General features: G+C 41.4%; 1 protein-coding gene across 1 annotated transcript in view; it reads right to left on the reverse strand.

Annotated features, from left to right (window-relative positions):
• Positions 1-8,680: 8,680 nt before the first annotated feature.
• LOC126234821 (glutathione S-transferase 1-1-like) overlaps positions 8,681-27,575 on the reverse strand; it is a 47,511-nt gene continuing 28,616 nt past the window's right edge. The window contains exons 4-6 of the mRNA XM_049943567.1: positions 22,174-22,312; positions 9,197-9,358; positions 8,681-8,893 (exon numbers count right to left, since the gene is read on the reverse strand). Of these exons, the coding sequence (XP_049799524.1) occupies positions 8,744-8,893; positions 9,197-9,358; positions 22,174-22,312 (451 nt within the window). The 3' untranslated portion in view covers positions 8,681-8,743. The remainder of the gene's footprint in view (positions 8,894-9,196; positions 9,359-22,173; positions 22,313-27,575) is intronic.

Here is a 27,575-nt window from a genome sequence, read left to right on the forward strand (position 1 = left end):
CGGCTTTTGACAATGGCCTGCGCAGAGGCTACGGCTTCTCATTGTTTCCGCTGGGTGTCTCACTGTGAAGGTTTCGGCCGAACGTGGGACTGGCGTTGCAGTCGTAAAATTCTCCTTTCCTCAGAATTGCATTTCGTAGCTCCAGTCTGGGAAATTACTTGCGTGCACTTACTAGTGTGAGTGGTAGTGCTTTATATTTACGAAACGCCGGCTTGTTTATTCAAATTGCATATCAGTAAAATTCGTACATTTTCATGTTACTTTGTCGTGAGACATATCAGTTTAGCTGGAATTGTTTCGGGAATTCAGTGTAAGGTGTGTTATTTGTGTGACACCTTACTATCACCACCCTTCCGCGATAATTTTTGTAGTGAAGTTAGACAATGGTTGTGGCGTTGTCTAAGTCGAAAATCATATTTTTTCTCAAGCACTGAATATTGGTCAGGCACTTGCTCTAGTCCTTATTCTATTTAATTCTATTCTTTTCAATACTTTAATTTTTATCATGGTTAACTTCGTTAATGATTTAATGGTCTCCCTTAAGACTATAATTTTTTTTATTAATACCTATATCAATTTCTTTTTCTTTATTCATTTAAATGTGTTGTGTGTGTTTAAAGTTTTATGTCGAAAATGAGGAGCCTTCCATATCAGTCTTCTAATATTAATTCCAACATTTTAGCTAATGGCTTCAAATCCTAGTTTTCTTTCTGATCTGCAAATTTACCTAAAGTTTTTAATGACTTTACACATAATATAAAGAATGCAATATCTACATTCAATTATTACAAATAGTAGTAGAATAAAATATTATTTTAATAAATCCTACTGGTATAAAATTTTTAAAAATTCTGTATTAATAAACCATACCAATTTCAAAAATATTATAGTCGCAAACTAGGTAATTCATACACATTATTCTTAAAAAAAATATTATTCTAATAGACAATATAGGTTTTAAGAAATGTTACATTAATGAGTATGCATCAATAAAATTTTAAAATATTACACTCACAGACTGTAAACTGACTTTACAAAAATGTTGCTTTAACAATATACATATATAGATTTTCTTTTTAACATATTACTCTAGCTATCACTATAAGTGTACCAAACTTTTTTTTTTTCAAAAAGGCTTCTCCTGCGTGACTTATGAAACAAAGATTATGGAACGACTGTTATACAATTCGTATTCAGACACTTACACGTATTGTATAGAGAGATGTAAATTGCATCAAATCGATATTAATACATCGAAGTCCTATGTTAATGGTTGTGTTTTTGCAGCTTTTTCACTGTCTGACACTGATCATTACAGTATTTCAACAATTACCTTCACATGATACCTACGAATGTTCTTGCATGAGTTCGTCAAATGTCTTTGCACGAGTTTGCTAGACTTGAGTAAGGTGATTGTCGGCAACTTCTGAGTGGACAGTGTCGTTCTTCGTCGATTCGTTTGCAACTGGATGTTGTTGTAGTTTTATGTGGCCTCATAATAGTGAGAACCTTTTAGTGAAGAGTCTCGTGGCTTATTTGCAATTAAAAACGTTCTTTATTTCTTCTCAAGACATTGCTGGAGGTATTTGTAATTTTTGTAACACTTCGTAGATAACTAGTTTCCAATGGGATGGGTATTTGGAAAGGTATGTCTTGTAATTTATCCCCATCTTCTCTCTTCAGTCTCTGTCTTGGGACTATTCGTTTCCTGTTTGTCCTAGCATCTTCCATTCTTCTCACTTGAACCTTGACTCTTCTCTGGGCAGGGTATAGCAAATTATTGACTACTAGTTTCTTTGAAGTTTTACATTCATTGGTGTTTTATTTGGTTATTAGGACGTGGAATTCAGCATTGACTGACTTTCCTCCAGCTCTATGGTTTTAATAGCGCAGTCAGGTGGCGACAGTACGATTTTACAAATAATTGTGTTTGCTAAATTGTGCCTCAGCCAAGCTCGGGTTTCGCCGAGATGTTAAAATTTTTTCGTCTGTTCCTCATTCCTTGTACTTTTTTTTTTTTTTGCAAGGTTACTACCGCTGTCAGGTACAAGGGTTGGCTTACCTTAGTTGCAAGTCGCCGTCTTTCTCGTGCTCTTGCCAGCGCCTCCCCATTGTACAAGATTGTTGGTAGTATCCATTCATATTCTTTATGTTCTGCAGTTGCCATCTGACACATCATCGTGGGCAGCTGACCATTTCTTCTTGCAGGAGGTTTGAGTACAAAAATCTTTTCTTATAACCTACCTTATGTCTAATGCCTAATTTACACCTCTTAAGAAATTCTTTGCATGGTTCACCGTCCTATCTCTGCGTTACAGTTCTAGTTTTCTATCAGGTTCCAATTTCTTCCTGGTATCTTAAGCTAATGAGACTCCTTGTGTTCGTTATTTGTGGTGTCGTGTTGTGGCATGTTAGTATGTCATGCTCTTAGATCATGAATTATCCGTTTCACCTTTGCAGACTCTACATATCATATTAGTTGCTACATATAATCATTTAAGGTACTTCTCATTTCTCTGTCTCTTCTTTTGCTAAGACTCCTGCACACGTCCTGTCTGAAACGTACTTGACGTTACTTACTGATGCCTATAAGTGACTATTCATCATACCTTTAAATATGGCTTACATGATGAAGTCGTAAACTTTTACCTGTCTCGTTCTGTGATCGGTTCGTTCTGTCTATACGATTCTCTTTGAGTGGTGGAACATTGTTCCTTAGGTCTGGAAGACTCTTGCTCTTCCACCTCTGGACAGCCCTGGCTCAAAGAGAAGTGTAGTGCTCTCAAAAGTGACGCTACCTTTTCCCATGTTTATCACAGCTTGTCTCTGTTTCAGAAAATCCGCACCTATTATCACGTCTGCCGTTATGATAACAAAATTGGCTACGATCTTTTGACCTTGCCACAAAAGAGTTAGCCTTGTTTGCTTATCGACACCCGCAGCATGAATTTTAAATGGACCCTTCACGTTAATCTTCTTCGTTTTCAAGATCGGCAATTCTTCATTATCATTGCATTTGTGAAATAAGTTCTCCAGAATCGCGGTTAGCTCGGTCCCGCTATCTACGACTACATTAACTGAGATTTTTGCTGCCATGGCCTTCACAACTGGTTGAATCTCGACCGGGTTGCTCTGTTCTTCCTCGTCTTCTTTCATTAAAGCATCCTCTATTGAATCATACGTGGGTCGTTGCAGGATTTTTACCTGTGAATTAGAAGCTTCTGTAGGATATGTCTCGAACACTATCTCTCTCTTCTTCTCCATATTTATCTTCGTCTTTCCTCAATTCAACTAAATTTTCCTCTTCTTTCTCTGCCAAAATTCCCAAATAATCACATCTAAATACCCTTATTATATCTCTCTAACTTCCATCATTATACACATTGGGACCTATGCCCAATTGTAATTTATCTTCAACTTACGTCGACTCCGCATTATCCCTATGGAATCCCTTGTCTCAGCCTCAAATAACTCTTCAATTAAGTGTCCAGAAAATAATCCGACAGCCGCCCCTTGCGGGCACGTAACTCGGACGGAGCACCTCACGTGGCCAGCGACGGTAATGGAACAGCATAGTTCGCAGGGAAGCTTAAATGACGGCAGTCGGAAGACTCAATATCTAGTACAACTAGGAGATGGAACAGAACACCAGATGACGAAATTGCTAATTGATGACAGCCAAAAAGTACGCACACACCAGCCGGAACATCTACGGCTAGAAAATATTACGGTTGGTGCTACTGACCGGCGCATACTTCGGATGGAGCCTCTGGCGAGGCGCGGACTGATGACGGGGCGCCTAGCCCAACATAGCCACAAATAGTGGTGGCAGTATGGAGGCAACTCGGAAGACCAGGCAAAGAACAAGTGGAAATATGTTGTCGTGTCCAGAGAGGGAGTGAGATTGACACGAACTGTATTCAAGGGTGGTACCTCGTTCGATCTTCTCGAAGAGTAGAAGTAGGCACGGGCAGCTTCCGCAACTCCAACAGCGTGAAGGAGCAAGCTAATTGTTAAGGTGCAGGACACGGAACTCGGTGAGGAGAGGGTACTGCTGCAGGGCAGAATTCATAAGATCCCCTATAGGTTGACAACTGAGAATTCTCTACTGGCACTGTCTTGCCCTAATTTCTATCAGCTGAATCTCATAGTATGGAATCTATCTCCCTGGTTGCAGAAGAGCCGAGGCCAGCGAGTCTTTCTAAGTCCCCACGTCTGCCGTAGAAAGACACAGAGGCTGTGTCGGTATATTCTGTGGGTCTCAACTAACCAGCGACTGCCTGAATGGCCCTCCCGACCCCTTATTTATACTACCTTCGAGCGTCACTGAAAGCTTCTAGAACATTCTAGAAGGTTCCATATATCTGGCCCAGAGGCTGGCCACACTTACTGGTACATTTCCATAGTTACGAGACGCGTGAAAGCTATTTCGTTCCTTGTTATCGTCACGTAAGATTATCTGCCTCCTGACGCCGCTGTGTCGGCGCTGGGTAAACGCGATCATTAAATACTGTCGCAACGTTTCCTTCCTGGAACGTGCTGCTTCGTTGCTTTAAGATCTGAATTATTCTTACTACTGTTAATTTATACTTGTTGTTGAGTTACATTCGCAACAATGTTTCGACAAGGACTGCGGTAGTAGCACCAGCAGCTCTAGCCAGGGCTTCAGGAGTTTTCCCTTCGGCCGTAAGGCAAATGCCAGAGCTGTCCTCCATATCCCTCCTACATTCCCTGTTGGGAGAAACTAAAGCCACCCAAAACCACGAAGGACAAGAAACCAAAATAGAACCCACAAGAAAGTATCGAACTTCCAACTAGCAGCAAAAGAAATGAACTAAATAAATAAAGAAATATAAATGTAAATCACCCACGTCCGGCTGAAAAGGGCAGAGCAAGCCTTCCAACAGCCCACCCTTCTCCTTCCGAAGCAGGAATGAAAAGAGAAAAAAAAAAGAAATCTCTCGATTCAACCTCTAGGAGCACATGTTGAAGACTGCAGGTTATGCAATCGAAATATCATACAAGTACAACGCGTATTACCTACAGAAAATCCGACTTTCCAAGATGACGACATTATTGCACTTAGATAATTATTTGCAAGTGTAACATTTCTTAGGAAATTGTTGCTGTAGTTTCTCTGCAATACTGGAAAAATGCTCCTCACACAGTCTGCTAATTAGCGTGGATCGTTTATTAGTTTGTTGAGCCCTCCCTTATGAATATGTTATGCTTTTATTCGACTCACCACGTTTCCTTTTTAATGACAACCCAGACTACGTTGTTCTTCTTCTCTGCATTGCATATTATTTGTATTTTGTCACATAAATGACTGTTTCCCATCAACAAAAGTCCTTCTATGAATATCTTAATATCTGTAACAGAAATTTAAGAATTCTTTATGACTTTCTTTCTTTGAAGGGATTGGGAGAACTTCCTAGTACATGCTGTTGCCCATTTCTTCTTATGACCTATTGCTGCTGTAGTGAGCACTTCAGTACATGTTTTTATAAAATTGGATCATGTATTTCAGAAGGGCCCTAAGTACATTTCTATGACATTTTGTGCTATGTACATTTCTTTGTTCTTTAGGGGTCGACGCATCACTGGGGGTGGAGAGTCTTCATATATCTTATATCAGTATGAGTGAATCTGATTGTGAAGTTGAACCTGTCCATTAGAAAAGGAGGAGGCTGCCCATTAGAAAAGGAGGAGGAAAAGTGTATGTCATCCTAAGCAGTACGAATGAAATGTAGTCAAAACTGCTAAACTAAAGGGACTGGAGTATACCAATTACCGAAGTAAGCTAATACCAGCAAGATCTGTCGAACAACCTCTACATGCAGTTTTAAGTGTTTTGAATCCATTAGTCAAGATGATCAGTAACCAATTCTCACGCATTTTCTAGATCTTAGCAGTAAAGATGAACAAGATCTTTACCTGCTCAGTTAACAATTCTCACGCATTTTCTAGATCTTAGCAGTAAAGATGAACAAGATCTTTACCTTCAAAGCCTAATACAAGCAAGAAAAGTAAAACGCCATAGATCAGGGGAAGGAAAAAGTATAAAGGGAAATTCTTTGAACATTTCTAAGCTTGTTTGCAGTAGCCTAAAAAAGGGTCAGAAGAACAAAACAGCTACTTCTGCTTGGAAAAAGCGGCAAAGATGAACGAGGAAAGTCAAAGAGCGGTAATTCAATATCAGGATTCGAAACTGCCAACGTTCATGAACACATATCATAATTTCCGACAAAACAGTCCCATTATGATGGGAAAGCGTACCTTTACTTAATACAAAGATCATGTACGAACTTTACAACGAAGTCAACCATCTTTCTTCTATCAAATAGGAATACTATGTGAAAATATTTAACAAAAATTAAAAACAAAAGTTTGAATGAGGCATCGCGACGGTCTGCGGTTTGTGATTTAATCGTGCAAAAGAGAAAAGCCAAGAAATTTTATACTGATTTGAATGTAAGTGAAAGGCTGTGAGAAGAAAATAAACATATTTTGAGTCTGAGGTCTGATTTCATGCAGAATCTTCATCTACCAAAAGTACCTGTTCAAGACCTATTTTATCTCCGGCAGCAGGGCATTAATGTTTTCGGCATTCACAATCGGCCAGACAATACGGCATTTCATTACTTCTATCACGAAGGTGTCGCCCACAAAGGTCCTAAAGAAGTGTGCACTTCCTTGTACCATTTCCTCACCTCGTGTGTCCGGAAGGACATAAAAATTGTCCATCTGTTTTGTGATAACTACACAGCACAAAACAAAAATCACTGTTTAATGCGGATGTGAGAAGCTTTCGTGAATGCTGGAAAATTTCAGTAAATAGAGGTGTTATTTCCTGTCAGGAGACACTCTTTCTTACCGTCTTATACAACATTTGACACAATCAAGAGATCACTACGAAGAATTCACAGAGCATATACTGTTATGGATTACGTTGAACTGACCGTATCATCGAGTACAAGACGACGATTCTCTATAAATGTTATCTCAACAGATGAAATCTTAGGCTCCAAGTGGTGGTGGACAAGAGTTTACAGGAGGACAACTCATTCACTAGAGACAGTTACATCACGAACAGACCTGAAAGTAGCGTTCAGTGTTTCAACACTTCATCATTATCTCTTCAGTGATGAGGTATTTGGTACTGTAACTGCCTGTGGTTTAAATACCCACACATTCAGATTAGGACTACTTGGATTGCCTCGATCCAACATCAATTTCTCTGCTGATGGGGCCTATTCACATGACTAAATTCCTATCAATGCAAAGAAGACCAGAATTCTGGAGTACTGTTCATCAGTGGCGAACTGCTGAGGGAACACCAGACATAGAAGATGTGTGATTTGTAACTTTCAATACTAGCAAATAGTTTGTTTTCATGAACAGATATTGTGAATTCTTTAAATATTGCCCCTAACATTTACTTACATGTTCGTTAAACAGTTTGTTTCTGACGTAAAGGTTTTAAGATTTTTATTTCTCACTTACCACAGAAAAGCTCTATGTCCAAGAGAAATATTCAGCTCCAGACAATAAATAGACAAATGTTTGAGTCTATAATAAGTCAGAATAATTGCTCATAGTGTACCTCTCACATGGTAGCTGCAAAAACTTAAGAAAATACCCTGTAAAATATTAAAACAGTTTTTTCCACTTTTTTTCAAAACTATATTGGGTGGTCATAGGGCCCTTGTGAAATAAGCGATTCAGTTAAATCCAAATACCTAGAAAACTTAGAGAATTTCCTGTTTGCATTGGTTTCTCTATACTCTTCATCCTAACTCAGATTTGCTACTTCTCTTGAAAAATCTGATATTTTGATTTCTGTTGAACGTATTTGTTAGGTCTACAGCTGATACTGTTGTTATTATTTGGCAGGAAAGGCAGTTATTTTGGTTACACTTCTTGCGATATCGATCAGCAGGGTCATTTGAAAACTCTGAAGGATATTTGTAATGGAGCTACTAGTTTAATTTGTAATACTTGTGTTTATGTTCACGTCTCTACACAAAATTATTTGACTTCTGTCGTTGAGACTTTAACTAATGAGGAGGTACTGAAACTGTATGAAGCAAGGGAATTTGTATGCAACTGAAAGGTTGAATTCCTATCGGTGGTCATAACACTGATAATTCAGTAGCTAGTGTCAATCTTCTTCTAAGGAAACATCAAAAGAAAATTACAAAGAAGGCAATTCAGATTCAATACGTCAGAGTATTCTTCATTGCAATCCAATTGAAACAACTCTGCTTTCTTTTAATTTTGTCCTTGTTTCTGTTAGGGAAAGCGAGACTCAAATTATGTAGAAATATATATAAGAAAGAGTTAAAATTTTCTTCCGCACTACCATCTCCAGGATTTTTCTATGATCTGAACCTAACTGCTCATGCTCTATCATATTGACCTCCGCTTTTGCATCACAATCAGTGAACGCAATTGGATGTATACAGATGGTATACCTACGAGCCAAACGCCTTCGCAGACGGATGCCTCAGCAATATCAGCTGCGGAGAAAGGCTGTGCAAATGTCAGTCTCATGGATACGTAATTTCTCGAGTTCATAATACTTTTAAATCTTTTCCAAGTTCTGTTTCTGCTTCTGTCACTATCTCGAAAAGTTTTGGAAAATATGCCGGATCGGTATTTTCATTTAACGAAAAGGTGTTAGGAACACAGGAGATTTATTTCAGCAAAATAGTATATTTACAAATTCTTATTACGTAATTTACTTTACTGACTGTAATCTTTGCACGAGAGCTTCACGTAATCCTTTGCGATGTTCAAAAATCTGTGGAGTGCAACCTTCAAAACGTGAAAGCCACTGCTTGATGTTAGAGTATTTCGTGAGGTCAAGTCCAGCAGCCTCTGGAGCGAGCTGGAAGGAATAAGTTATAATAGTTAGACTCTTACTAAACAATTACTTAACGTGTAGATTACAAAGATTAGACGCTAATAAAGTAACTACTTAACGTGTGGCGTCAACGGCCATTGCAATAAAAAAAATACGTGATAGTTCTCGGCGAAGTAAACTAATTTCACTAAGTATTGCTTCAAACAGCAATATTTTATGAACAACGAAGAACATTCATATGCTATGTTTTGAGTGTAATAAAAAAACAGAACGAAGAGTGTTATAAGCGTGTAGTCACTTTCGAATAGCATATGTGTGCAGGTTTACCTCAACTCCAGCGAGAGTAATAGCTACAGCGTAGTCTGCAAGGGTGATCTTCTCTCCAGCCAACCACTGTTTGTCTTCCAGCATTCGTGTCAGGCTCTCTAGACTGTCGCTTACTTTGTCCACACTGCTGGGATCTAACGATGTGCCAAAAATTTGTGGCCGCTGTTGTAAAAAAGCATAAGGTTAATACACAGGTAAATGATTACTTAGTAACCATTACAACTCATCTAAGCGGACTTGCGAGTAAACATGAATTACAGGTAAAATACTCACAAGGCAAGCAGAAAACCAAAGCGAATTTATTCTCTTGCAGACAGTTGAACATTACAGACTTAACAACGATGTGGTCTCTTAATTCTCTATTCGATGATCGATTGGCAGAAATTCTTCTAACTGCTCTCTGTTTCCAGTTAGTCTCTCATTGCTTTATATGATCCTGCTCCTACATCATGCTTCATCTGAATTAACGCTTATCCTGAATCACTCCAAGCATGAATTAGAACACGAATGTGTCGGTCGAGATGACTAATTAATGCACTACGTCTTTTCCGTTCTGTTGCTAGCAGCGATCTTTCTTTCTTCACCTACTCTTCTAAGAAATTTTCGTTTACTAGTCCATGCTTCTGAGTCGACTAAGGCTATGCTCCAGACGAAGCATCATTTACGTTCCTTTACGTAAGAACCACCATTTTCTTGTACTAGGTTGCCTTTGCTTGTGCAGTTCTATTATTTATATCCATTGAGCTTTTAACATATGATATGATTTTGCTTTGTAAGTAGTTAACGGTATTTACTACCCAGAACGAACGGTGTATCATTAACTCTAATGCCTGCTTTCTTGATTTTGTTCGTTGTTGCTAACGCTTTCTCTTCGTTCTCCTCAGTGACAACTCTGTCGAAGCGAATTTTAAGTTTTTTCTCCGATATATTCTTTATATTCGTCAATTTCTTTATCAATGTACGGGTTGAACATATTTCACCATTAGCGTTTAAATAATTCGCTGATAGACAATCCATATACTATTCATCGATCTCTGAGACCTAGACCAACACTCAACAATTTTCATTAAAATATTCCATTTCACATTATCGAAGACTTTTCTTAGATCTACGAATGCAATAACTAACGGTTTTCTCACGTTTAGCAACAATGAGGCATTAGAAAGAAAGATCGAGTTTCCTGAACGATTAGACTAAGGTCGAAAAACTTCATAGTTCTAGTCTCTGACGGAGATTTCCTGGAACTACATCCTCTAAGCGGTGTTTTACATTTCATACGTTCGACCATAAGTCGAGTACAGAGGTAAAGACTTGTGTGAGAAAATCGAGTCAGCGGCACATCTTAGACAAACAACTAGCAGTAGCAGTAGTTCGAAAGCAAAGATTGCTCTATTTCCGCAGAGGGGCAAAATATGCTTGAACTGTAAGCGACAGAAACATTCTCTATAGTGAGGCTAACAAAGCACTAAAAGGTGGCTCCAGCGTCTGCTATCTCTATTAATCTCTCTCTGTAACCCTTACAGCACCTTGCACAAATATATTTGTGACGAGGACGAATGTCAATGCAGCAACATATGGAAAGAGAAAATACCTTTGTTGCAATCTTCCTTATGTTAGCATTCCCGAAAAGGTTTGAAATGGTACTACATAAGTTTCTTAACCGTCCGACAACAAACAACGTACGTTTGAAAGTTTGTCGTGATGTCGAACTTATTTGTTGCAATAGGTCGGAAGATGTTCAAGACCTCAACGTAACCGATAACCATTGTAGAGACAAACACGAAAAACAATATAAAAATTTTAGAAAGATAACACATTCAAAAGAAAAAAGAAAAAAGACGCACCACGAAGGAATTATTCAAATGGGACGGATATCGGCAGGCGTGATGTGCATGTGTAGTCAAACAAATTATTATAATTTCAGAAATACTGGATAATTTACTCAAGAGGAAGAGATTCACAAACTGAGCAAGTAAATAACGAGTTGCACCACCTCTGGCCCTTATACTAGAAGTTATTCGGCTTTGCATTGATTCATAGGGTTGTTGGATATCCTCCAGAGAGATATTGTGGGAAATTCCGCCAAATTGGCACGTTAGTTCGTCAAAATCCTGAGACGTAGGGGCCCTGCCCATTATGCTGCTGGCCAAGGCTGGGTTCGGTATGCGTGACGACACGTGGTAGGAATTGTCGTCGTGTGCGGGCGGATATCGTGTTGTCGACATGTAAGCTGCGGATGCCTTGCGATGAAGGGCAACAAAACGGGGAGTAGAATAGGGTCAACATGCAGCTGCGTGTAAGTCTGGGGCGGATGGCAGCCAAAGAGATCATGCTATAAAAGGAAATGGCACCCCAAAACATCAGTCCGGGCTGTCGGGCGGTATGGCGGTTGACAGTCAGCCTGGTATGCTACTGCTGAGCAGCGCGTCTCCAGACGCGTATCGCTGGTCATCAGGGCTAAATTCGACGAGGGGTTTACCACCAAAGACAATTCCACGCCAGTCAACGAGATTGCAGCGGCTCTGACGATTGCTCGGTCATCTCGTTCCGTCATCTCTCTCGATCGGTCGCTTACTTCTTGACACTGTGTTCGACCATGATTCACCCATTCCTGCCAACATCGTCGAATAATTACATCACTCGTATTCAATGTCGAGCGAGTCATCGATTACTCCGAACGGTTCCTCTGAGTCCAACTACACGCCTTCTCTCAAATCCTGACATTTGCGTTTATTGTTCACACGCCTGTCTGCGAGACATTGTAGTTATTGTACAACTGAGTATATGGAATGAAAGTCATCTTTAGTATGCGTTTTGTTAAAAATTTCTACACAAAACTCAGCTCATTTGTCTTTGTCACTTTCTCTTAAAGCTTGCAACAGTTCCAGTTAGCAGGGTCTGAATGACAGGGTTTTTTGTAATACCTTCCACAGTGTAACAGTAGGCCATATTCAATTCTAGGCTAGCATGTCTGATTGATATATCTGGACTACGAATGTAAGACTGCCGAACTTGTTCAATTGGTGCGTCAGAGACTGCTGGCCGACCATGACACGGCCTCCTATGTGATGTGATTGAGAAACAGTTGTACCGATTAATGCTAGTTCGTCTTTGAGGCGGTGACTTGCGATATTTAGTGCACAATTGTCTCTGATCCATAGTAGCGGATTTGGTTCATGAAACCATGAGGTACACTTCGTACATTCTGACCGTTATACGACTTCATCACGATGTTTGGAATAACTGATTTACGAATGCCACCTAACTGGAACTTCGGGTACTAACAGTGTTAGGCGGGAATAAAACTTGAACATATACTGCATTCAGTGCTGTATCAAACGTTTCTGTAAGTTGTTAACCCTTTTCACAATAAAGGTTACTTTCTTATAACTAATTTGTAAACACTCTGTATTGTCTGTGTCAGTGACTATCACCAATAACTTTACCAAATGCTGTGAAGCTGTACACCGTCCCGAAGTCACGCGTCTGACGATGCAACCAATGTGCATAACGCGCGACTCATTATGTGAACGTAGACGGGGTCTCCGGGCAGACACTGGGGCGTTGTCTATTCGCGCCGATCGAGCTGCCAGCAACAGCGGCCCCCAGCGCTGCTGGACGCTCCAGCATCCGCTGGACAGCTGACATCGCCATCGGCCCGCCATTCGGTCGCAGAGGTCGTGAGTTCGTGGCCCTGTGCCACCTCGCGTTTTCACGCTTCGCCGGCGGGCGCCAACCGCCACCGCGGGGGCCTTACGGACGGACCACGCCCAGTCATCAATCATGGATTTCGTCCATGTTTATTGCATATGCAGGGCTTGGCCAGAAACGAGAGTGACAGAAGCTACAGATGGACAAGCGTTTAGAAAAAATAGGTACCGTAAACGCGGGCTACTTGAGTCCTGGAGGCTAACTTGAGCGCAAAATGAGGTGGAAGGATGTTCTTGACCGTTTGAAGCAATCAGATGCAGGTAAAAGAATCGGTGTGCTTCCAAAGGATCAGTTCCACATGTTGTTGCGAGTTGTTTTAGAAGAAATTGGTCCAAACATGAAAAGTAACCTAAAGGCAAGTATCAAGAAAGCTGGATTGGTGCCTCTAGATAAAAATCAAATCATACGCCGTTTGCCAAATCAAGACAAATCCAAGGCAAATGTAGACTTGTCTATGGTTGGGAATGTATTTCTTCAACGACTTCAAGAGAAGAGGGGCGAGTTTGTTACACCTCGCTCTACTAAGAGGAAAAAACTCCATGTGCCACTTTCACAGAGTGTAAGTGTGTCTGATTTCTGCTCTACCAGTAATACCAGTGCCTCCATGGAAAACACCCAACAGCAGGAAAAAAGTCCAAAAATGAAAGCATCTTCAAAAACAACCAAGAGCATCATACGAAAAAGAAAACAAAAATTGGAAGACTCCACGTCAGAAGAAGATGACGCATTCAGTTTGAGATCAGGAGGTGACAGCGACATCAGCCTCCAAAATAGTGATAAGGAACACATAGGACACTTGTCTATGGCTTCTTGCCAAACCAAAGGCAAATCAACACCATCACCGGCAACTGTAACGAAAGATGACCTAAAAATAGGCAAGTTTGTTTTGGTAAAATGGAACGAGAAGGAATACCCAGGAAGCATCCTCGCTATAGAAGCAGAAGGTGTTAGAGTAGACTGCATGGAGCCTGCACTAAAAGCCTAGGGGTGGCCTAAAAATAAGGATGTCTTGTTGTATAAATTTGAAAATGTGGTAATGACAATTTAACCCTCAAAATTAATTAAAAGAGGTTTGTTTTCCTTAATTGGACTCTAAACATTGTTATATCCCTACATTCTATTGTTTGTACAATATCTAAAAACTGTTGTTCAAAATTAATATTTGTACTTAAAATAAACGTTTGGAAGTTCACTGGATAATAAGAAATTATTTTTTCAAATAACCATCAACCTACTTGGACCCAAACTGCCTTCAAATGGTAGTATCTATGGGAATTACAGTCTGGGTTCAAGTAACCCAACTGTAACGCTAATAAAATAGAAAAATAAAAATATTAACTATGTCACAAACAATGCGTACTGCACGTTAAAGTATCCATAATAAACGATAGTTTAATAATATAATGTATCTCTGTGAAAAAATCTGTTGTGCCCATTTTTAAATATAGCGTCAGAAGTTTCGAAAACTGGGCTCAAGCAGCCCGCGTTTACGGTATTTTTGGCGCTGATCGGGTGAGACGTGAGCCATTTATGTTAGCATAGAATCTTGGCAGCGGTTCGTGCAGCCGTAAGGACCCAGTACGGTAATCCGAGTGTCGTGTGGTCGGGTCCATATGCGGAATTTTTATTTTATTGTTTTCAGTTATAGGGTCTCGTAGCTCAATCGGTAAAATTGGAACACTTATAGGATCGACATAAAAGTTTTCTGGGTATGGTACCGCGGGATAATGTAAAAACTACTGCTTCTGGAAAAAAAAAAACCAGCGTTTCCGCCACGATTGCAGCGGCCTTCTTCTGGGTCTGATGACCTTATAGGATCGCTTTGTTGTCAGTCCGTCTGTCTGTCTGTCTGTCCGACTGTTAAAAACCCTTCTCCTCAGGAACCATTACAGGCGTCAAGCTGAAATTCATGTCACCTATTGAGTCTACGAGCCCTTGGCGGTGTAAAAAATTATAGTTTCTAAGTCAATGCACTCAAAAGATACGACCACTTATGTCACATATTGTAATACTCGCAAACTGAAGCGTTGAAACCTGTGGGATACTTCCCGTTGACCTATTAATCATGAAATTTGTGAAGAAGCAAGGTTTAACAGTACAAGTAAAGGGAAAAAATTGGGAAAGTCTTAATTTGTAATTATATAACACGAAAAAATATTCTTTCCTCATTTGTTACCCAACTTCAAACTTAAAATTAAACATACCCGAACGTCTGCCATACATTCCCAGAGTGACGGACAGAATCGGCCGTATATTGCGCAAACATGGCGTAAAGACGATCTTCAAACCGACAAGGAAGATCAAAGAGTGTCTTAGATCGGCGAAGGAGAACAGAGATCCACTTGCAATGTCGGGAATATACCGCATACCATGCACATGCGGAAAAGTTTATGTCGGGATGACTGGACGATCCATTAACACCAGGATCAAGGAGCATAAGCGACATTGCAGGTTGGGGCAGGTGGAGAAATCGGCCGTGGCAGAACACGCACTGAATGAGACCGACCACGTAATAAAATTCGCCGACACGGAAGTTCTGGCTATAGAGAACCACTATCACACGCGCTTATTCAGAGAAGCTGTAGAAATACAAAAACACGCGAACAGTTTGAACAAGAAAGAGGAAAGCTAGCGCCGACTGAACCGACGCACATTCCCTATCAGAGGGGACTCAGGCCAGACGTGATAGACATGGCCCTCATCAAGGGCATTACAACGACACTCAACGTTGCCGTTGAAAACGATCTGCCCTCAAACCACCAACCTGTAATACTATACATTGAGGAAACACTGCAGCACATGGAACAACGCAAGATGTTGGACTACGGGCGTGCGAATTGGACAAGGTTCAAGCAAACGCTCGATAGCCACATCCCACCTATACACGAAATTAATGAAACAGCACAAATTGACGAGGCAGTAGAAACCCTCACTAACGCCGTCCAGGACGCAATGACAGGCACCATACCTGATCGCACCTCACAACATCGCAGTGCGGCCCTGCCCCAGGAAATCCTGGGCCTAATCTCAATGAGGAATCGCCTCAGGAGACAATGGCAGCGCACCAGGCGTCCGTACTTCAAACGGCACATTAACAGACTACAGGGCATCATACATGATAAAATACAAACACATAGAACACAACAGTGGAACCAAAAACTCGAAGGGCTGGACACCACACGACCTGGCGTGTGGCAACTAGCCCGACACTTCACCAGGGAGAAAATATACACCCCAACGCTTCAAGGGCCCGACGGACCTGCATACTCAGCGGAAGAGAAAGCAGAACTAATGGCCCGAACACTCGCAGCGTCATTCACACCGAACCTGGTACCATCAGATCCAGTGTTCACACTTGCTTCTGACCAAGAGGTTACACGCATTCTAGCCCAACCATCGCGCGACGACATTCGACATGCTAGCACAGCCGAAGTCTCCTGGGCTATAATGCATTCCGCCGCTAGGAAAGCCCCTGGTCATGATGGCATTCAAAACCGTGTCCTCCAGGAGTTCACGGATAAAGCAACTGAGTACCTAACACACATAACGAATGCCATACTAAAACACCAACACTTCCCCGCCTTTTGGAAGACGGCCAAGGTCCTGATGTTCAGGAAGCCGGGGAAAGACCACAGCCTCCCACAAAATTACCGACCCATCAGCCTTCTGAGCTCGCTCAGTAAGATTGTTGAGAAGGTGATTCTCAAACGCATCACTAGGCACTGCATAACAAATGACATCCTCAGACCGGAGCAATTCGGCTTCAGGAATCACCACTCCACATCACAACAACTCCTACGGGTCGTTGAACATATAACACATGGTTTCAACATAAACAAAGCTACAGGGGCAGTGTTCCTGGACATCGAAAAGGCTTTCGACCGTCTATGGCGCAACGGCCTCATCCGCAAACTCAGCGACGCGGGATTCCCCGACGGGCTGCTGCGTCTAATACACTCATACCTCACAGACAGGAGTTTCAACACTGATGTGCGGGGAAAACAATCAACACGACACGGTATACACGCGGGAGTACCCCAGGGAAGCATCCTAGGGCCCCTACTGTTTAACCTCTACATAAACGATCTCCCAACCACACACAACACAATGATGGCAATCTACGCGGATGACACAGCCATCCTTGCGCAAGATTGGAAACCATCAAACATTACGTCACGCCTACAGACTGCACTCAGAGTGGCCGAGCGTTGGTTGGAGAAATGGCGTGTTAGAGTAAACGTCGACAAGTGCGAAGCCGTTCTGTTCACTAGAAGACCGAAGCAACTGCGCAAACACCGTTACTGCAGACCAATAACCCTACATGCACGTCCAATACGTTTCCGCGAGAAAGTCAAATACCTCGGTGTCTGGCTGGACCGGAAATTACTCTGGGGGGACCACATACAACACATGACCAACCGAGCTAGCGCGAGGCTCAAACAGCTCTATCCTATGCTCAACAGGCGTAGCACACTGAACAGAAGGGTGTCGAGGTCCATGTACATGACACTTATCCGACCCCTGATGACGTACGCAGCTCCTGTCTGGGGATACGCGCCTACACGCCTGCGCCGTCTGCAGCTCATACAAAACAAAGTACTCAAAATCATAAGCAATGCTCCACGATACACACGCATCGCGGACCTTCACCGGGAATACCGACTTGAGACTCTCACGGAGGTAATCCACAAACTCACCACAAGACTATACAGAAACTCCAGACATTCGCAGAACCCGTTTATTCTGAATCTGGGGAACTACGACCACAACCATAGATGGAAACATAAAAGACCAAAAGACATACTTGCAAGGGCATAACATCTATGGCCAAGCATACGCAAACATAACGGCACAGGCGAGCCCCTGTTAATCAGACGCTATTACTGGATATCCAGCTGAAATACACTGCCGAATAACTGGCACCACACAGGGAAGCCGTACCGTACACCGCATGCAAACAAGCTCCACACATCCCCCACACAGTGAGACAATCTATGGCCGATCTCCCACTACTGTATAACGATCTTGATTGTTCCAGGAATGTAGCAGCTGCAGCCACTGGGATACATCGCCATCGCATGTCACGGTAATGATGCATGATACCCATACTAACAAATCCAACCTTGCATGAGCTATCGCAGCTAGTAAGCCACTACTGCTCTTACTACCCATCCCACTGTCGCAGAGGTTTTTTTCCCACGGCACGAGCCATGGCACTTTTTTCCCTCTGCTCTTCAAATCGCTACCCTCACTCGCGTTTCGTCCACTATCTATTACCTGATGGACCGTGTTAATGCGTAGCCTTACCCAGACGCACGGACAACATCACAGCCCAGCATCCTGTGATCCACTTACTAGATAACTAACATGTTTTACGGAGGTGACAGTAGAACTTTTGGTTTGGTCACCACGTTGGTGCGGGCGTGGAGGTGCCCCATCTCTATCTATTAGCTCGGCTCCAGTTCACCACCGGCAATGGAGGGTGAAGCTTTGACAATGCCAGCCACTCGTGCTGGCGAAACGTCAGAAAAATCATTAGATGAACGTCGGCCGAAGAACCCGAGACAGAAGCCAATAGGCAGTTTGTCAATCATTGCTTTGTCTGTACATGCACATCATATCTACCGATTTCCGTCCCATCCGGATAATTCTCCAATGGTGCATCGATTTTAAAGTGTACATCAGAACCGATACAGCAACTGTATTTTAAATCTATATTCTTCATGTCTAGATATATATTTGTCAACATATTCTGCCTGGCGACGAACACATACCTCGAGAGATGTGTTTGTTGATTCCGTCACTGTAGAATGTTTGAATTCGTTGACGGAGCTACCATCTCACCTCTGGCTGCACCGCTTCATCATTATCAAAACGATTTTCTCTAGGGTGTTTTTTAAGTTATGAAAAAAAATGAAAATTGGATCGGGCCAAGTCGTTTTTACTGGCTGCACCGCTTCATCATTATCAAAACGAATTTCTCTAGGGTGTTTTTAAGTTTTGAAAAAAAATGAAAATTGGATGGGGCCAAGTCGTTTTTATTTTATTTTATTTACACGTCAAGTTCCATAAGACCAAATTGAGGAGCATATCTCCAAGGTCATGGAACTTGTCAGTACGTGAAATTACAACATAAAAGTAATAACAGATAAAAATAAAGTGTATATGAACCAGAAAAAAGTCAAGCCATAAGTTTAAGTAAACGCAATCAGCAATGCAACAAGAATCAGCTCGATTTTTCAAGGAACTCATCGACAGAATGGGGGATGATCGATGACACTGAACCCAAGGCGCCGAATTGTAGAAGATGTCGCAGCGCCCGTGTGTGGTTGGGCGTTGTCATCCTGAAGGATAGTGCGCTCCATGTATGGACGAACTCTTCGAATTCGGAGCACGGTTACAGCACGCTCTTTCTCACGCACCGACAAAGTTACGTTATATACCGCCATGTTACACGGTACCGACCAATTCAGAGCCCTCCAGCGACAAAGGCTTGTAAATATGTAGACATGAAGACTAAAGATGAAGAATATAATAACGTTTGTTTTGTATAAAAAGCTTTAAAAGTTTCCACATAAAAAATTCGGGGATATTATTTTGTAGCGCGCCCTCGTATTACATTAGCGGTTACGTCTTTTTGGCTACGAAGAGCAAATGGCCTAAGGTCGGCAGCCAAAAGATCGTCCTCCACGGATACATTCGCATGTTCCATTCTGACCTCCAGAGATGCTGAGAATGACTACTTGAAAAAGTTATTGTTTCTAGAAGAGACAACGTTTCACGTTTCCGGACATGTGAATCGCCACAACTTAGGGCTCCGAAAACTTACACAAAACGCGTGAACACATCATTAGTAGCCTGAGGCTTAATGTTTGATGTTCCCTAACGCACGATGTCTTGCCATTAAACTGCACTAGTCAGTGATATTGCTACCCTTCATGTACGGATCAATGCAACAAGCAGAACTGTTGATGCTGCAGTGCTAATCCGTACATGGGCAGAAGAATTTCACGCTGCTGTCCTGTGAGCAACGAATGGGGCATACATTGAAATTCTGTCACAACAAAAAAAACTTTGAGAGCTGCTAAACACTCATTGTTTCAAAGTTATGATTATTTGAAATGTTAGTGGGACTTCGTGAACATCCTGTATTACTAGCAAGTCGCCGGCCGCGGTGGTCTCGCGTTTAAGGCGCTCAGTCCGGAACCGCGCGACTGCTACGGTCGCAGGTTCGAATCCTGCCTTGGGCATGGATGTGTGTGGTGTCCTTAGGTTAGTTAGGTTTAAGTAGTTCTAAGTTGTAGGGGACTGATGACCACAGATGTTAAGTCCCATAGTGCTCAGAGCCATTTGAACCAATTTTTACTAGCAAGTCATTATAACTAAGTATATATAACTGAGTCAATATGAATATCTTTCGTCAATTGTGACTTAATCTCAATGATATTAATCTAACAACATTTTATACACTTTGTCACTTATTTGTATGTAATAAACTACAAGGGAAAACATTTGTTGTATTATACATTCGTAACTAATATTATTGTTTAATAAAGATTGTAAATGGTAAACCAAAAATGTGTGACATAAGTGAATTTGAAACTTCCTGGCAGATTAAAACTGTGTGCCCGACCGAGACTCGAACTCGGGACCTATGCCTTTCGCGGGAAAATGTCCCGAGTTCGAGTCTCGGTCGGGCACACAGTTTTAATCTGCCAGGAAGTTTCATATCAGCGCACACTCCGCTGGAGAGTGAAAATCTCACTCTGATAAGTGAATTTCTTTTGTTCACGTTGAAATGCTGGGTTTGAGTCTACTGATATCAAAGATTCAGCAGTCTTGTGAGAATGTGATGAGGAAGTACTACTTGTAAACTGTCAGGGTGATGCGGAAAAATAACAAAAGAATGAATAAAATATGTAGAAGAACAAATGCAAAGGCATGTTTACAAGACCATGTATGAACATGGCATGAGTCCCAGCCTGAGAAAATAGTCTTTTAGCAAACAGGAATTTCCGATTACACAACTGTGCTAACAACGATAATGCCACTGATGGAGAATCGACATGAGGTAAGTAGGAGAAATATTCTCTTATAATAGCGTGGATTACTTTCCGTTAGTGCTTGGCAGGCAAAACTTCCTGACGTTATGCGAAATTAGATTTATTTGGTCACGAACCGGCTTTCAGCTTCTTAGGCCATATTCAAGTCACAACTGAATGTCACAAATGACGTGCTACTTACACAACTACCGTTTACACAGAAGATACAAAAGGTACAAATATGATATATAGTGTTTACATAAAGAGGTATTACATTTTTTGACACGCAGGTATGATTATACACAATATATGTGACACATGCCATCTTAGTATTAGATGATCAAACTCGATTTCCGTTTTTCTTTCTTTCAAATTTAGTTTTAGTTACAAGTAATAGATTGAAATTATAAATTAACAATTATTTTTCATCAGTTGTTAAAAGTACATTCACAAAAAAATTGTTTCCTTTTTTAGTTAATGTACTTATTTCTGCGTGACAAAAAATGTAATACTTTCCTGTGTAAACATTCTACATGTCATATTTTTTAATCTTGTGTACCTTCTGTGTAAATAATGTGTGTGTAACTCGTACGTCATTGTAGCCGTGTTTGCGATATGAAGCTGTCACCTGAAGATGACCAAGAAGTCGAAAGCCGTTTCGTGACGAAACAAATGCTTATTTTGTAGAATCTCAGGAAATGTTTCCCGTGTAATATTATATTTAATATTATAACAGTACAATTACTTAAGATTATTGATAATAAGATGCTAGCTAAACTTCTAACATGTGTCATAAAATGATATTACCACAAACAAACAACATTCGGATATGATTTCCAAATAAGTGACTCGCTGCGTTATCTTTCCCTAAATGAGAAATGTAGATGGCGGTACTTCTATCAACTTTGTGCAGTAGAGCTGAGAAGCTAATAATTTAGATATCCGTGCCTGTAGTATGCGTAACACCAGTTTAATGTAGGTCTCATACCGTCCTCATGGTGTTACAGTCTCTGTGGCCTGGCAGGTATGGGGCCGTTAGACAAATTCGGGACGAGATTGTGACTAATGTCGGAAATTAATGTAGTGGGATTTTCAGGATTCTGAGGTAAATCAAGGACAGTGACTACTGCTGTTATTGGAGCTAAAGCGAGAAATGAGATAATCAGTTTAAACACGTGAGAGTCGTTTATACATATACATAGAAACGAGCAACGTTGTACTTACGAAAACGCTGGCCAATCTGTTGAATAGATCTTGATCGAAAAACAGCTTTTGGTCGACGAGAACACGTTTGTTCACATCTTTCGGGTACAGAGAGTCGTCTTTTGCATATTTTGAGACGATGTACGTGGATATGGCGCGGCTGTTACAGAAAAAGACAATAATATTATCCATATATCATGTTAAACTTATTATATCTTAGAACCTAACGTGTTACTTGTTTTCGCGTGGTCGCTTGTGTTAGTAAATGTTTTGCCATCGATTACGCGCAAGTTATTTGAAATTTGTATGGAAGATCTGAAATTGCATCATGCCACACATCTGACTGCTGTATCTTATCACATCGATTGTTAGAGTAAGGGGGTTATCGACAGCAGATATCTCGCAGTTACCAGACAAGCTAAATTCTCGCAATTCTACAGGAATAAGGGATAGAGAGATTAGTCTCAGTAGCGTCGAGAGTTCTTTGGAATGGGGCTATAAAGCTCTTCGGAATCCCTGTCAGTTTCTATGAAATGTTGCGTATGGGTAATCCACTTCATTAACCATAATTTACGATAGATCTTTCGAACAAAAAATACCTTGTCAGTAGTTGCAATGTAACAGCTGTCTACAGGACAGGTAGCAGAAGTAGTCCACAAAACTACAGTCCGGCATCATTGACATCCATATGATGTAGAATATTGTAATATGTTCTGAGCTCAAACATAACGAGGTACTCCGAACAGAATGACCTCCTCCATGACTACCAGAAGGGATTCCGAAAATAACTGTCACACAGAAAGACATCTATTGCTTTTCTCACTGACATCCTGAAAACAATGAATCAAGGCAGTAAGGTAGAGGCGGTACCTTCCTGGAGCCTGAAAAATGTTTCACTCACTCCCATACCAAGGGCCGTTCCGAAAGTACGACAGGATGTAGTCTCAAACGAAATATGTGACAGGGCTGAGGATTTCTTGGTAGGGAAAAGGCAGCATATTAACTTGGACGGTGACTCATCGACAGATGTAGAAGTAACATTAATCATGCTCCAGGGAAAAGTGTTGGGATCCTTGCTCTTCATGATGTATGTTAATGATCTGACAGACTACTAATAGTAACCTCAGAATTTTCAGAGATGGTGCAATTATGTACAAGGTGTTCACAAAGATGCTGTGCTGTTGTAACATGTGGTGTCACCGCCAGACACCACATTTGCTAGGTGGTAGCCTTTAGATCGGCCGCGGTCCGGTAGTAAACGTCGGACCCGCGTGTCGCCACTATCAGTGATTGCAGACCGAGCGCCGCCACACGGCAGGTCTAGAGAGTCTTCCTAGCACTCGCCCCAGTTGTACAGCCGACTTTGCTAGCGATGGTTCGTTGACAAAATACGCTCTCATTTGCCGAGACGATAGTTAGCATAGCCTTCGCCTACGTCATTTGCTACGACCTAGCAAGGCGCCATTACCAGTTACTATTGATACTGTGAATAATGTACCGTCAAGAGCGACGTTCACCATTAATGGATTAAAGATAAGTATTCCACCAGCTACGTCCGTTTTTTCTACATTCTAATTTCCTTGACCTGTTCCAGACCTCACGCCAGCCTGCGTGAGCTAAAACGCGTGCCTTTCGGCTTCCTCTTGTAACCCGGTGTTGGCTCTCCTGCCAACCCACAACATATGTTCAAAATGGCACCCAAGGCTATACAAGCCGGAACTCATGTAATTTTTTTGAAAAACACTTTCTGCAGATCTGATTTGAAATTCTTCTCACCTGCCTAGTTACTTAGTCATAACTAACACTTGGTTCAAGAATCATAAAAGAAGGTTGTATACATGGAAGAATCCTGGAGATACTAGAAGGTATCAGATTATATCATGGTAAGACAGAGATTTAGGAAACAGGTTTTAAATTGTAAGACATTTCCAGGGGCAGATGTGGTCTCTGACCACAATCTATTGGTTATGAACTGTAGATTAAAACTGAAGAAACTACAAAAAGGAGAATTTAAGGAGATGGGACCTAGATAAACTGACTAAACCAGAGGTTATACAGAGTTTCAGGGAGAGCATAAGGGAACAATTGACAAGAATGGGCGAAAGAAATACAGTAGAAGAAGAATGGGTAGCTCTGAGGAATGAAATAGTGAAGGCAGCAGAGGATCAGGTAGGTAAAAAGACGATGGCTAGTAGAAATCCTTGGGTAACAGAAGAAATATTGAATTTAATTGACGAAAGGAGAAAGTATAAAAATGCAGTAAATGAAGCAGGCAAAAAGGAATACAAACGTCTCAAAAATGAGATCGACAGGAAGTGCAAAATGGCTAAGCAGGGATGGCTAGAGGACAAATGTGTAGAGGCTTATCGCATTAGGATATGATAGATACTGCCTACAGAAAAATTAAAGAGACCTTTGGAGAAAAGATAACCTCTTGTATGAATATCAAAAGCTCAGATGGAAATCCAGTTCTAAGCAAAGAAGGAAAAGCAGAAAGATGGAAGGAATATATAGAGGGTCTATACAAGGGCGATGTACTTAAGGACAATATTATGGAAATGGAAGAGAATGTAGATGAAGACGAAATGGGAGATAAGATACTGCGTGAAGAGTTTGACAGAGCACTGAAAGACCTGAGTCGAAACAAGGCCCCGGGAATAGACAACATTCCGTTAGAACTACTGACGGCCTTGGGAGAGTCAGTCATGACAAAACTCTACCATCCGATGAGCAAGATGTATCAAACAGGCGAAATACCATCAGACTTCAAGAAGACTATAATAATTCCAATCCCAAAGAAAGCAGGTGTTGACAGATGTGAAAATTACCGAACTTTCAGTTTAATAAGTCACAGCTGCAAAATACTAACGCGAATTCTTTACAGACGAATGAAAAAACTGGTAGTAGCCGACGTCGGGGAAGATCAGTTAGGATTCCGTAGAAATATTGTAACACGTGAGGCAATACTGACCTTACGACTTATCTTAGAAGAAAGATTAAGGAAAGGCAAACCTACGTTCCTAGCATTTGTAGACTTACAGAAAGCTTTTGACAATGTTGACTGGAATACTCTCTTTCAAATTCTAAAGGTATCAGGAGTAAATACAGCGAGCGGAAGGCTATTTACAATTTGTACAGAAACCAGATGGCAGTTATAAGAGTCGAGGGGCATGAAAGGGAAGCAGTGGTTGGGAAGGGAGTGAGACAGGGTTGTAGCGTTTCCTCGATGTTGTTCAATCTGTATATTGAGCAAGCAGTAAAGGAAACAGAAGAAAAATTCGGAGTAGGAATTAAAATCCATGGAGCACAAATAAAAACTTTGAGGTTCACCGATGACATTTTAAGCAAAGGACTTGGAAGAGCAGTTGAACGGAATGGACAGTGTCTTGAAAGGAGGATATAAGATAAACATCAACAAAAGCAAAACAAGGATAATGGAATGTAGTCGAATTAAGTCGGGTGATGCTGAGGGAATTAGATTAGGAAATGAAACACTTAAAGTAGAAAAGGAGTTTTGCTATTTTGGGAGCAAAATAACTGATTATGGTCGAAGTAGAGCAGATATAAAATGTAGACTGGCAATGGAAAAGAAAGAGTTTCTGAAGAAGAGATATTTGTTAACATTGAGTATAGATATAAGTGTCAGGAAGTCGTTCCTGAAAGTATTTGTATGGATTGTAGCCATGTATGGAAGTGAAACATAGATGTTAAATAGTTTGGATAAGAAGAGAAAAGAAGCTTTCTAAATGTGGTGCTACAGAGGAATGCTGAAGATTAGATGGGTAGATCACATAACTAATGAGGAGGTATTTAATAGAATTGGGGTGAAGAGGAGTTTGTGGCACAACTTGACAAGAAGAAGGGACCGGTTGGTAGGACATGTTCTGAGGCATCAAGGGATCACAAATTTAGCGTTGGAGGACAGCGTGTGGGGGTAAAAATCGTAGAGGAGACCAAGAGATGGATACACTAAGCAGATTCAGAAGGATGTAGGCTGCAGTACGTATTGGGAGATGAAGAAGCTTGCACAGGATAGAGTAGCATGGAGAGCTGCATCAAACCAGTCTCAGGACTGAAGATCATACAACAACAACACCCAGTTACTTAAGTTTCCCAATCACAAAGCGTACGTGGGCTATTGCGATACACAACAGATTTTGCTGCTCCCCAGAGAAGAAAGCCAGATGAGTAAGGTCCTGCGAACGAGGGGACCATAGGTTTGTTGAGATGACACGCTTCCTAAAGAACTCTTACAGAAGAAGCACAGTGTTGTTAGCTGCGTACATAGTAGCATTATCTTGTCATTGATTTCGTTTTCCTTTAGCTGACCAATGAAGTCGTGGATATTTATTGAAACAGTACCGTAAACTGTCCACGGTTTCTTCAAAAAATAAAAGACCAATAGAGCGCCGTCTAAATATTTCTATCCACGTTCCAATTTTACGGTTGTGCAATGGCTCTTCAAGCACACCTCGATGACTCTCCGTTGACCATAATCTTGAGTTCTGTGTGTTAACGTGACAGGAGAGTCGGAATCTGACGACGTCTGTATAGAAGGTGATATCAAGAATATCAGTGGTGTTCTTCCCGATTAAAGATGTAAATCATTTGCAACAACGGATTCCCTTCTGATGTATGTATGCAGACAGAAACGACGAATGAAAATTTGTACAGAGGATGAAATTTTTTTTTTTCTAAAGTCGACATTCGAACCCATATCCCCCGTTCACTTTTTTACTATTTTTTGTTTTTGTGAAGTGCTCTACCGAATTTTTAAAATTTTTTTAGTTATGTTTGGTTAGGCTGTTAAGGGTATCCAGCAAAGGAAAACAAAAAAGTTCGTCGGTAACCGGCTGAGCATACTTTGCGCGATCACGTCCCAATTCCAGAAGTTAAGGACTCTGTGTGGACTGTTGTGAAAGAGGCATTCTAACACCTGACTTCGAAACCGGATGTTTGGTTGGTGTTTCGTAAGCACGTAGTGTGAAGTCTGGGCCAATAGGATGAACTCCGTGGAACCGGCATTGGCGCAGCACAGAGGTAACAGCCCACGATGCACAGGATGAGGAGCCAAACGTCCTGTTTCAGAGCGTCGGTGTTGTCGGCTTGGCAGCCAAAGCAAAGTGGCGAAGTAGCCAGTCCTATATGATGAGGGCGACAACTGATCAGGAATTTACCACTGCACAACGACATGCCAGAGTGCAGACACATACGATGCTAAAAATAGGTGCATGGACGCAACCCCAGAACATCTGCCAATTAACGTCTACGTACTCTACTTCCACAGGCCTGTGAGGAGTGGGCGATGCACACAAAGGATAACAGCCCTTAGCACAGGGCGGCAGGTGACCAGGAGATCGTACCGAACGTAGCTGAATGCTATGAAATAAGATACGATATGGTACATTAAGACGGAGATGAGT

The sequence above is a fragment of the Schistocerca nitens genome, chromosome 2 (assembly GCF_023898315.1).
Source record: "Schistocerca nitens isolate TAMUIC-IGC-003100 chromosome 2, iqSchNite1.1, whole genome shotgun sequence".
Taxonomy (NCBI): Eukaryota; Metazoa; Arthropoda; class Insecta; order Orthoptera; family Acrididae; genus Schistocerca; species Schistocerca nitens.